Genomic DNA, 13,413 nt, shown 5'->3' on the forward strand with positions numbered 1-13,413 from the left:
ACACACACACACACACACACACACACACACACACACACACACACACAGGCCAAAATTGCAGAATTTTACTCACAGTACCTTATTTTTGTTTTGTTTTGTAATACTATTTTTAAATTTCAGCAATTAAGGATTCATTTGATAAATTATTCAAACATCTTTTCAAATTTTCAAATTCAAATATCTTTGAGAGAGTTAAGGGAGAGTATCAAAACTTAGTCAGAGTTCACTTGCAAATCTCTTGTCTCTTTCGAGCTACTTCAATTTTGCTTTGTTCATAGAGCACAGCACCTTCTCTGATGAGGGCCTGCCATGCTGAGCAGTGCTGTGTCAGTGTCTCCCATGTCACATAATTAATTCCAAAGTTCTTAAGAGAGACCTTGAGAGTGTCCTTGTAATGCTTCTTCTTGGTCATCATATAAATGCTTGCTCTGTGTGAGTTCTGCATAAAATAGTCTTTTTGGCAAGTGAACATTTGTATTCGAACAATGTGGCCAGTCCATCAGAGAATCCACCCCAAATGTTCACATGGACTATTTACGTCCATCCTGTGGCAAAACATTCAGAGGTCATATTAGTTTGATCAGTCACAGTAAGACTTACTGTAACTTGACTTTAACATAGTGATGTCATTTTGTTCCTCTTTGAAAACTAAGAACAATAACCAACCAACCACCCAACCAACCAACCAACCAGGATTGACTCCATCAGCTTACTTTTCTACTACTAAAACCTAATGCAGATCTATTCACTGAGAATGGGAGGTTAGATGGGAGAAATAATTTTGGAACTGTGGGCATTGTGAAAGTAGGCAGACCATACACAGGCATTTCATGAGAATAGTTTTAGACCATTGGGAGGCCAGGGAAAGGTGCTAGAAGAGATGTGAGAAATTTCATATGATGTCCATTTTTCTCTAGTGAATGAGAAATTAAAAACAAGTGATCTACTTGATTTTCCTTTTTTTTTCTTGATCATTTTTCTTGTTTCTACTCAACTGGAAAGCCTTAAATCTACAAAACGAAAATATTTAGCGATTTCTGGATCTCATATATGAGTTGAAATTTGAGGGAACTGGATTTTGGAAAGCTTGTTAATGGAAGGATTTTGTTTTTGTTTAGTGGTTTTCAGTTGTGTCTAACTCCTCTTGATCCCATTTGGGATTTTCATATCACAGATACTAGAGTGGTTTACTGTTTCCTTCTCCAGCTCATTTTACAGATGAGGAACTGAAACAAACAGGGCTAAGTGACTTGCCCAGGATTGTAAAACTAGTAAGTGTCTGAGACCACATTTGAACTCTGCTCCTGCTGACTCCACGGCTGGTGGTCTAGCCACTGTTCCACCTAGCTGCCCAGTAAGGATGAAGAACATTTATTGCATTTCAGATAGTTTTAATGAATTCAACTGGCTTCTCTTCCCCATTTCTTTCCTTCTTTCCCCTTTCCACACCTCTTCCTGCTTCTTTAGCCTTTTCTTCTTTGACTCTTTTCTTTTCTCCTTGTTTGGATCGGTAGACATAGCTTTGAATATCTTACAACATCTTTCATATGTTCTTGGGTTTCAATGAGAAAGTTTTCAAAATATCAAGATATTTTTATTCTTTTCCCTCTCGGAATAGATAAAGCTCATTTACCATAGATGTTATAGATATCAGTGGAACCTTCTCTATTCTTTTGTATCCCTAGTGCTTAGCACAATGCCTAGCACATAATAGGTACTTAACACAGATTTATTGACTGGTTATGGATCGTAGGACAAATCATCAATAATGAAAATTCCTTTGTTTTCCTCCTTCCCTCATTATGATTACTATTTGTGATTTATTGAGGAACAAATATGACAAAGATTTACCACAACACTGATTTATGCAATAGAATAGAGAGATGATGGATTCTATATGGAGGCAAATAATGTTGGCAGTGCCAAAAAAAAGGGTAGGTTGTATCTGGCAATTCCTTTGAATAGAGAGATAAAAACATTTATGGTCATCCATTCTGTAATAATAAATTAGGGATCCAGAATGTTTATTTAACAATACATCATTTATTTGCATTTGGTTACTTGGTGAATAATTCCATCTTTCTTTTTAATAAGGCAAATTAACCCTTGCTTATTGTATGTTCTTATTATTGGTAATAGAGTAAATAAGTAACTTACTGTCTATTACAATAGAGGAGTCCTATAAACTTTAGATTTTGCAGGCAATTAAATGTTGTTGCATGAAGGAATGTAGAAAAAACTATGAAATATCACTAATTTTAACTTAGGTCCTCAGTGACAAACTGAATAGTATGTTCAGGATTATTTTTTATGGAAGAGTGAAAAGAAACATATAGTTTATATTTTGATATTTTCTCTGTTTCAATAGGAAATTTTAAATTAGTTGTGTTTCTAAATAACTGAAATATATAATAGACTAGATATAGGAAATGGACCTATAATGTTGTTGCCTCCCAGATGAGGTAACTCACTATACCAAGGTTCAGCACCTTCTCTGCAACATGATAATTTTAGAAATTTACTAGGCCTTGAGAAATAAAATGACTTGCCAAGGATCTTACAGCCAGTATGTCAGATTCATGACAAACCCAAGTCATCCTGGCTTTATTATGTTACCTCTATCAGGGTAACACAAACAAAATTATATTTCATTTACTACCTTTAAGAGAACAGTTACACAAATTGATACATTATAAAAATATACTTTAGCTAATTTTCAGGTAAAATAAAATAATCATTTCCATTCTGCTGAATTGCAATACCAGTTAATATTTCTGTTTTGAACTAAAATGACAATAGTTTGCCTGACCCCAAGAGATTTTATATATATTTTTTTCTCCTGTTAATTTATTTAAAACTAAATCTGAGAGGCATAATACCATTTTATGACATTATTTGGAAAAATGTAATTACTAAAAACTAACTTAAATCCGTTAACATGCTTGTAACCACATCTGTGTGTCTAGTTCCTATTTCTTTAAAATATTTGTTGCTAGGACAAAAATAATAACAGATCTCTGCTTCTTAATAGTTATGAGTCTCATTGATATCATGTCATTTTTTTTCTTTTGTTAATAAACACTGGGAGAAAGGTTCTAATTCACTTCTCTAAAATCAATAGTTTAATGCAATATTGTAAAGATTTCTTGTTTTGTCACTTAGCTGTGTCTTTGAAAAGCTAAACATAAACTTGGATGAATATAAGTGATAAAAAAATTAGCATTGAAAGTATGATATCACGAAATTTCAAAATTAAAAGAGACTTCAGAGGCCCTATGTTCTCAATCTGTATCTAAACAAGAATCCCCTCTATAGGGTGTCAAAGAGTCATGCAGTCTTCACTTGAAAATGTCAGGTTATGAGGAATCAGCCACTTCTGGACGGTAGTCCAGGCTACTTTAGAAGAGCTCTAATTGTTAGGAAGTTGTAGTTGCTGCTGATGCTGTTGCTGTTTGCCCCTGATATCGAGCCTAAATTTGCCTTTTTGCATCTTCTAAGCATTTCTAGTTCTGTTCTCTGGAACAAAACAGGACAAGTCTAACTCCACTTCCACGTGCCACCTTTCAAATGTTTATAGATGTGTCACCAGCTAAAGTTTCTCTTGTCCAGAATAAAGATCTTTACTTGTTTCAATTGATTCTCATTTGGAATAAACTTTGCACCCATCCTCATCTTAATTTGTCATCTTTGATTTATTATCATTGTCCTTCCTAAAATGTGAAACCAAGAACTGAGCAAAATACTTCAGACTTTATCTGACCTAAGCAGGCTGGAGTAGGATTATCCCTTCCCTGGTCTTGAATACTATACTTCTCTTATTGCAGTTTAAGATTATGTTAGCTAAATCTACATTCTCTTCTACTCTGGTTAGACCTGATTTTAGTAATCCAGATGAACTAAGATCATAACACAAGAAGGCAAAGCTAACCTCACAGTGAGATGAACCACTGAAGCTAAGAATTAGCTTAAATTGAAGATAGTCAGTCAATTCCCACATGGAAACTAGAATCTGCATATATATATTCTCACAAACTCATTAAGGGAATATGGTAAAAGTTTTGTTCTCACTTATTTAGGTTGTTGCTAATGAGCATTTTCATATTTATAAAAATACTTGTTCATAAAACATTCATATAAAGTTCTTCCCAGTAAGAAGGGTTTTATTTTTTGTTTTCATTTTTTTTCTGTTTTTAGAATAGTTCTCAAAATCTTGCCTGAGCTGGAAGTAAAATGGCCACTCATAAGCCTGATTCCTCTATTGCAGACCTGCACAACTTGGCAGTAGGTAGGGGGCAAAATTAAAATAGGCTAAACTTCTTTAGGAAGCAGAAAGGTTAGGTTAGAGACAGACTAATGATGGTTGGTTGCTGTGGGTCACGTGACAAACAGGAGCCAGTGAGTGGTGGCAACCCTACATTTTTTGTAGGGCCTTTTTTTGTGTAGGCCTGCTTATTGATTGATGTGGAGTTTTTGACGCACTCCATTTCTGATCTGGGTTGCCTCTGGTTAGGCAGCCTAGTAATTGTTGCTTCAGGTTGCCATTATATTAGCACAAACCTAAGCCTCCAGGGCTACCATACTCAGCAGCAGGCATTTCTTAGAAGAAGTCTTGCAGTATTATTTTTGTTTTCTGTTAATTGCTAAAATGAGGTTTACCTAATACCTGTTGCAGTGTTAATAAAAACGTGGGGCTTCTATTACATGTCATTATCATTTAGATTGTCGTTATCATTGATAATTTGTTAAATATTTATAGGTTAGTAGGTTTTTAGAATTGAAAAAAACTTTAAAAATAATCTAATGCAACCCCTCATTTTACAGATTAAGACTGTGAGGCCCAGAGAAAGAGAGGGAAATTAACTTCTTACTGTAGATGTCCACTGAAGTCTTTTCTAACACTGAAACTCAAGATAACATAAATACTGAGTTGAATACTCTGGATTTCAAGCCATGTTTTCTGATCACAAATATAGAGTTCTTTCCATTACTCTTTGTTATAGAACTTCATAAGTATAGCAGAAGCTTTTTTGTAAAAGATGGAAATAGTCTCATCATTTTCCCTGAGATTGTAGAACACACATCATTTCTTTTACTTAATTTTAAATTTTTCCTTCTTTACTTACTTGGAGGCTGTTGGTCATTGTTGGAGCCTTAAACTTATTATATCAGAACCCATTTAACCTGAATAAATCTAATTTCTTGTCAATGACTCTATACTATTGCAAAAATAACAGAATCCAGAAAATTACCCATCTTTACTAATCCTATAGCAGACTTCCTCATGAATTGAAACCAATGAGTCTTTGTTAAAGTAGTTTGCCTCTCAGTGTATCAGTCCATATAAATTATGTATACATTATTATGAATAATCATGGGCATTTATTTTCACTTCAGACATGAATATCTTGTGGATTTTAAATTCATAGACCCTAAAGTGCTGTTTTCTCAAAGGCCATACATTCCTCTTTCTGAATTAAGGTCAAGTTAGATAAAAAAGGTGACTTTTGGAATATGAGGAATGCCTGAACCATGGAACTACAGTGGTCATATTTTCATAGTTTATTTTAGGAATAATAACAATAACTTTAAAAATAGAAATTTATCAGTACTTGGAATATAAGTCCTTAATAAAAACTCTTTGATTCATTCGTTCATTTTTTCTCATTATTTCAGGTTTTCATTATTTCTCATTATTTCTGTCGTTTCATATCCAAGCTACTCTCTTGAAATGTTAGGAATTAGTGCATTATTGTGCTCCATGATAACTTAGCGGCCATAAAGTGGTATCGTGCTTCTCTAAATTACTGTAAGGAAGTAACTCTGGAAAGAACAAAACCTAATAAAAATAAATACTTGCTAGTGGTCAAATTAGGCTTTTAAAAATTACTGTCAAGTCTAAACTTGGAATTTTTAAATGAGCCCTAAAAATATATATACCCACAGAACATTAAATGTTCTGACATTCAAAAAATAACCCAAAACTCAGAATATATTTTAGCTGCACTTTAGAAGAAATGTTGCCACAAAGCAGCTTGCTTTAGGGAAAACATGACATTTTGATGATACTACCTTCTTAATGGATATAGAGAACGTGTTTTGTGTTTATAATTTCTCAGTTTAATTTTCAGTATACATGTGTGTGTTTTGCAGATATATGATGGAAAAGATAAAACAACCCACCTCCTGGGTGCTTTTACCGGTGCATCGATGAGAGGACTGACACTCAGTAGTACCTCAAATCAGCTATGGCTAGAATTTAATTCTGATTCAGAAGGTACTGATGAAGGCTTTCAACTTGTTTATACCAGTAAGTATTTTGGAAAAGGAAAAAAGAATGAAAGGATGAATCTGAATTGCTAAGTTAATAATTATATATATTTTAAGCATTAAATAATACAAGTGATTATCCACACAAAGCTTTGTCCTCCTATGCTCTTTCTCTCCAAAAGGAATACACACACACACACACACACACACACACACACACACACACAATTATCCAAGGCAGAGAAGTAAGGAATTTGGGGCCAGCAAATTGAAATTTTCCAAAAGAAAGGTCCTTCTCTATCCCTTTCACTTATGCATGTTTCCAATCCAGACAATCTCACATTGCTAATTCTGCATCTGGCAAGTAGAAAAAGATAGAGGTAGTACAGTAATTAAACTTTTGACTCTAAAAAGAGACAAGAGAGAAGTATACAGTCAGCTTTGTTTTATTCACTCAAATAATTCATCCAAATGTGGAACTGGAGGAAAAGTATTGCTACAGATCGACTACAACGACAGTTTGAAGCCAGCTTCTATTTTTTTCACCAGCTAGTTGACTTATGGTTAGTGACCCCTGTACGATTGTGTGCTGTGTTTTAAACCTAAGGCTATTTTTTTTCCTCAGTCAAATGTTTAGTGAACACTTATAAGATGCTAGACATCATGCTAGATTTTGGGGACAAAAAAGGAGCAATAAAACAGTTTCTATTCTTGAGGAGCCTGTTTAGTTGTGGTATACCTAATTTGAAATATCTGGAAAGCTGAATTGGAGCCAAGTTGTAAGAGTTTAAATGTCAGAGTTTGTATTTATTTTGGTGGTAATAGGGAGACACTGGAATTTATTAAGTAAGGAATTGATGTGGACACAGTTCATTTTACGCATAAATAAGTAAGTATATACTAAGTAATTTAAAGAGACAGAGAGAGAGAGAGAGACAGAGAGAGAGAGAGAGAGAGAGAGAGAGAAAGAAAGAAGACTATTAGCAAATGAAGAGATGAGGAAAGGACACCTGTAGGAGATGGTACCTGAGATGTGCTGAGAAAGAAGTTATGGCTTCAGTGAGACAAATCTGAATGGCAAGCACATTCCCTATATGGAGAACAGATGGGAAAAAATATTGGACGTAAGATATGAAATGACATGTGTAGGGAACAGTGCATAGTTTAGTATGATTGGAATAGAAATCATTAGAAGAGGCTTCTGTGGCTTCCTTCAAGTCCTAGCTAAAATTATACCTTCTATGAGAATTCTTTCCTGATTCTCTCTTAATGTGTCTTCCCTCTGTTGATTATCTCCACTTTTTCCTGTGTATATGTGTTGTTTGTAAAGAGTTATTTTCATATAATATTGTAAGCTCAGTCTATAAACATTATTTTACTTCTCTCAGCCTCAGTTTCTTCATCTCTAAAATGGGGATATAGGATGTTTGTGATGGACAAATGAATAAATGTAAAGTGACTCACATACTTGTGACATTATATATCTATGCATATATATGTATGCATATATGCACAGACACATATATATGTATATACTACATTATAAAGTTTATGCCATATTTTATAAATGTTAGCTATTACTAATGCTCCTACTATTATTACTTCTTTGATTTCTAGCTCAGATGCCTTATTCATACTCCTTTCCGAAAGTGGTCTATCTCAAATATCTAGGACTCTGTTTGACTTACTCTGAAAACTTAATCATATTCAAATTTTTATTAAAGAAGCCCTAACCGAATACCTGTTTTCTTTCAAGATTTCCTTCAATACCATCTTTAAGAGGGCTTTCCTAGTCTTCCCAGCTCCTAGTTCCTCTATGAGGTTGCTTTGTACCAATTCTATATGTATCTTGTATTTACTTATTTATGTACATGTTTCAGAATGTGAGTTCCCTGAGGGTCAGTCAGTCAACTAGCATTTATTAAGTGCCTACTGGGTTCTAAACAATTGCTATATGCTGGGGATAGAGAGAAAGGCCAAACACCAAAACAAACAAAAGACAGTCCATCATCTCAAGGAACTCACAGTATAATAGAGAAGATAATATAAAAACAACTATGTATAAGACAAGATTCATACAGTTTTAATTGGGGGGTAGTTTCAGAGGTATAGGTAAGAAGGTAAGACTTTAGATAAGATTAGAATGTGTAGGCAAGAAATCTAAAGAATGTTTTTGTTTTTTCTTCATAGCCCCAGAAACTGATGCATAGTGTGCTTAATTAATACTTCTTGATTGATTGATTAATGGCTATTTCTTCCCACGAGGCTCTAAGTTCCTTGAAGGAAAAGAGTATGTCATTTTCTATCCTGTAGTCTAGTGTTTAGCACAGTGCCTTGTTGAAATGAGTATAATTAATTGAAAAGATGATTATGTGTATATGGGATTATTTAATATTCCTTATAAGAAATTTGATTTAAATTGCATGTTGTTAAAACTTTGTTTCCCAGTGATATAGAAAAAAAGAAGGCAGGGGAGCTCATTATTTTTAAATTGGTGTGGTCATAATATTTAGAAATTACCCTTTCTTGCCATTTATTTTAAAGTGATTTTCAAGTTGTTAAAGGATAAATATGTGCTAGTATTGCCATATTAATAAATATTATCAATATTGAATTTACATAATTTTTAAATGAATACTGAACACTTCTTTCAAACTTTCTGAATTGTACACTTCAGGGTGATTGTATGAGGAGATATCACCCAAAGCTTCCCATGGAAGTATTCCTGTTTATTGTTAGTCAGACCTATGCCTTGTTGGTACTTCTGTTTTTAAAAGGAGAATCATGTGTAATTCTTTATAATTACAATTTTATACACACATACATATATATAATTTATAATTGATGAGAGGTGGGCTCATTTAACTTGGAGAAGACTAAATGAAGGCAGATCATGATATCTGTCATTTGAAAGCACATCTTATAGAAGTAGACTTGTTCTATTTCACCACAGCAGGTTGAACCAGAATCAATGGGTGATAATTATTAACAGGCAGATTTGAATCTGATATAACAACAACTAAAATAAAAATTGTAATTCTTAGAGTTTTTCACAAATGAGATAATCCAAAACACTCATTTTGAAATTAGGAAATTGATAATAAATGGTCAAAGGATATGAGTAGGCAGTTTTCAGATGAAGAAATTAAAGCTATCTTTAGTCATATGAAAAACTGCTTTAAATCACTATTGATTAGAAAAATGCAAGTTAAAACAACTCTGAGGTGCCACCTCACACCTATAAGATTAGCTAATATGACAAAAAAGGAAAATGATAAATGTTAGAGAAGATGTGGGAAAACTGGACCACTAATGCATTGTTGGTGGAATTGTGAACTAATCCAACCATTCTGGAGAGCAATTTGAAACTATGCCCAAAGGACAATCAAACTGTGCATACCTTTTAATCCAGCAATACTACTATTAGGTCTGTATCCGAAAGAGATGATATAAAAGGGAAATAGAAGCTCTTTTTGCAGTAACAAAGAATTAGACATTGAGGGAATGCCCATCAATTGGGGAATGGCTGATCAAGTTGTGGTATATGAACGTAATGGAATCCTACTGTGCTATGAAAAATGATAAGCAGGCAGATTTCAGGAAAATTTAGAAAAATTTTACATGAACTGATTCTGAATGAAGTGAGCAGAACCAGGAGAACATAGTACATGGTAGCAGCAAAATTGTGCAATGATCAACTATGATAGACTGAGCTTTTCTCAGCAGTGGATTGATCCAAGACACTTCCAAAAACTCATGATCAAAAAGGCCATCTACATCCAGAGAAAGAACTATGGAGTCTGAATACAAATCAAAGCATACTGTTTTCACTTTTGTTGTTGTTTTGGGGTTTTTTTAATAGTTTTTTTTCCTTTTGTTCTGATTATTCTTTCACAACATGACTAATTTGAAAATATGTTTAACATGATTTCACGTGTATAAGCTATATCAGATTGCTTGCCGCCTTGGGGAAGAGTGTGGGAAGGGAGGGACGGAGAAAAATTTGGAACTTGAAATCTTATTAAAAAAAGAATGATGGAAATTATGTTTAAATGTAATTGGAAATAATAAAATACTATTTACATAAAAATAAAATAAAAATAGGAGATTGAGGCCCAGAAGTAATAGGAGTCCTCTCCTTAAAGGTTTCCAAGTAGATATTGAATGTGTGATAACTTATTTGTGGTATTGTACTGGGGTTTTGAGATATGAGCTGAGCTAGATCACTAAGGTCTCTTCTAACTCTAAGATTTTCTGATTCTATGACTCTCAGAATGAATTAGCCTGTAGTTGATATTGAGAAATAGTGTAATGAGAATGAGAGGATAATCAGAGGAGAACAACTACTTTATGCTATGAGCAGTGCTGTATCTGCAATATTTGATTTTTATTTTTTCGTCCCTTTTGTCATTATACAGAATGGCAGTATTTGTAGATTTCTGAGTCAGTCTAAGTAGTGCTTTGTTGTGCTTTAAAATCTACACAGAGTGGCCTATTGTAAGAATCTTGTGGTTGATCTTTTTTCTCAAAATTTTCCACTCTCCAATCCATCTAAAGTAGGATGATATTCTTAAAATGGAGGCCTGTCTGTATCATTTTCCTCTCAATAAACTCCAAAGATTTTTTCCCCATTTACCTCTAAGATCAACTACAGAATACTCTGTTTGGCATTCAAGGCCTTTCCCAATATGGCTTCAGACTTTTCTCTACATCACTCCCATTCACATACCCTATGGCTCAGCAAAATTGCCATTCTTGTCTCTCACACATATTTTATGTCTTTCTCTGTGCTTTTGCATTCTTTTTTCCCCCTTCTCAACTCTCTTAAAATTCTGTGTTTCCTTCAAAGCTCAGCTCACATGCCATTGCTTCCTGGAATTTTGCTAAGCTGGACCACAGACAGTAGATATATAGTGAGTCTGTCAAGCTTATTTGAAGAATTTTTAATATAGTAGTCCCCGTTAGACCTCACACTCAGGCTCAACCATTAACCATAAAATAAGAGCTAAATAGATACTGAAATCTATTTAATAACTCGGATCATTATCAGAAATGCCTGCTAAGTAGTGCAGTAGAGGGGAAAAAAAAACACACCATAGGCAGTTTGGTGGTACTGAGCTAGTCTTAGAGTCAGAAAGACCTGAGATCAAATCCTTCCTTAGACATTTATGAGCTGTGTGACCTTGAGCACATCATTCTCCTCTTTCAGCTTCAGTTTCTTCATCTGTAAAGTAAGGAAAATAATAGCATCTGTTTAACAGGGTTGTTCTTAGGCTAAAATCAGCCAACATGTATAAAGGATTTGCGAGACATAAAGCGTCATATAAATGCTAGCTATTGTTATTAATTATTATTGTCATAATATATATAGTAGTATATGTGCAATAATGTGCAAGTACAATAACATATAATAGTACAAATGTTCTTTTCCCACTTTTATAGATGAGGAAATGGAAGCCCAGAGAAATGATAGATTTGCCCAGTGTCACATAACTAGTAGACTATGAAGCCATGACACAAAACCAGCTCTTCTGAATCCTACTCCAGAGTTATTTATTTATTATTATTATTATGAGGAGAAGTAGATATTATAATGCTTAATTATAGATTGTTATAATATATGTGGTATTATAATAACAGTAGCTAAGAATTATTAAAATTGTATGATGATGGTGGCGGCATTGGCGGTAGTGGTGATGATGAGGAGGAGGAGGAGAAGGAGGATGATGATAATGATATAGATGATATAGATATAGTAAAGAACCATGAGTAGGATTCAGAAGACCTAGTTTTGTTCCCTGGATTTAGAGCCTACTAGTTATGTGACACTAGGCAAACTTCTTCCCTGCTCTTAGCTTCCATTTCCTCATCTCTAAAAGTGTGAATAATAATATTTGTACTCTCCATCTCACAGGATGATTTTGAGGATTAAATAAAGTGGTATAGGCAAACATTTTGTAAAAATGAAAGATCTAACTCCTTGAAGAAGGTCTAACTTCTCATCATAGCATAAAGGTAATTTGGAGTTTTCAAATATTAAGCTGGGAAATCCAGGCTCTGACAGATTTCATCATGCTAGCAGGTATTGCAACAGGCTGAAGTTGAGTTCTGCCTAAGTAAGAACAAAGAAGTTTACCATTAGGCTGACTATTGGTCATAATTTTTGACAATAGGAACTCATGCAGCACAGGATAGGGATTAACAGAGAGACATCCTGGTACTCTACTGATATCCTTATGATACCAGAATAAAACATAGAAGGCCACCTAAGTAGATCTCCTGGAGTGAAAATATGATAGAAGTAAATGGATGAGTTGCAAAGGAAGGGCAGGCATAAATGACTGGATATACATCATTCGATGTAATTCTCACATCAATGAGATCACAAGTACTTTTGAATATTCGAGGAAAGTAAGGTATTACAGAAATGTAAAGAAAGCTACTCATTTTTTTTCTCCACTCTTCTGAGGGAAGAGAGATTAGAACATATGCAATCTATGCCTATATCTCAGTCCCATTTACCATCAATTATAATTAATCCCCTTTAAATTCTTCAAATGCAACTCAAGGCCCCTGAATCCCTGGATAGAACTTTTTCACTTTAGGGCTCAGTGAAGACCTGCCCAGCAATCTCCTAATCACAGGTTTCTGCTGCTGCTCTAGACGGAGTCATTGCTCTCACTCCACTTCTTCTCTGGAATGCTGAAATCTTTTCTCTCTTGATTTTCAAGAACTTTTGCTGCTATTCATACTTGAGGACTAGCTCCTAAGGGAAGAATCAGAGCAAAGATACTAAAAACAGTGAGATTAGAATGGATCAGTAGGTGGTGGGATTCCAGAGAAAACTTAAGAAACTAACTAATCCTTGCCCTTGGGTTTCTCAGTATCACAAAAGAATATCTTGCCATAGTCCAGATATGTTGTTAAATGGTTAGTAGCCCTGGCCATCCTTCACGTTTTTTTCATCTGTTTGGCATTGACTTCTTCCACTTACCAACCTTACCTCCTGCTATCTTATCTCATTTCCAAGGGTTTATGCTCCCAAAAGGGTTTGGTTTTGAGTTCCATGAGGTTGTACTATCCTTTACCTCATCACTCCAGAGGAATTACCCATCACCTCCTGACTTCTAGGCTAATGGCAGAAAG

At 34.4% G+C, this 13,413-nt stretch overlaps 1 protein-coding gene across 3 annotated transcripts in view; it reads left to right on the top strand.

Moving 5' to 3' along the window:
* The window catches only part of CSMD3 (CUB and Sushi multiple domains 3), a 1,542,511-nt gene that overhangs the window by 1,152,369 nt on the left and 376,729 nt on the right, over positions 1 to 13,413 (top strand). For all 3 annotated transcript variants that reach the window (XM_027854053.1, XM_027854054.1, XM_027854055.1), the window contains one exon: positions 6,151 to 6,307. In XM_027854053.1, the coding sequence (XP_027709854.1) occupies positions 6,151 to 6,307 (157 nt within the window). The remainder of the gene's footprint in view (positions 1 to 6,150; positions 6,308 to 13,413) is intronic.

This window comes from Vombatus ursinus, unplaced genomic scaffold (genome assembly GCF_900497805.2).
Source record: "Vombatus ursinus unplaced genomic scaffold, bare-nosed wombat genome assembly UNPS02010284.1, whole genome shotgun sequence".
Classification (NCBI taxonomy): Eukaryota; Metazoa; Chordata; class Mammalia; order Diprotodontia; family Vombatidae; genus Vombatus; species Vombatus ursinus.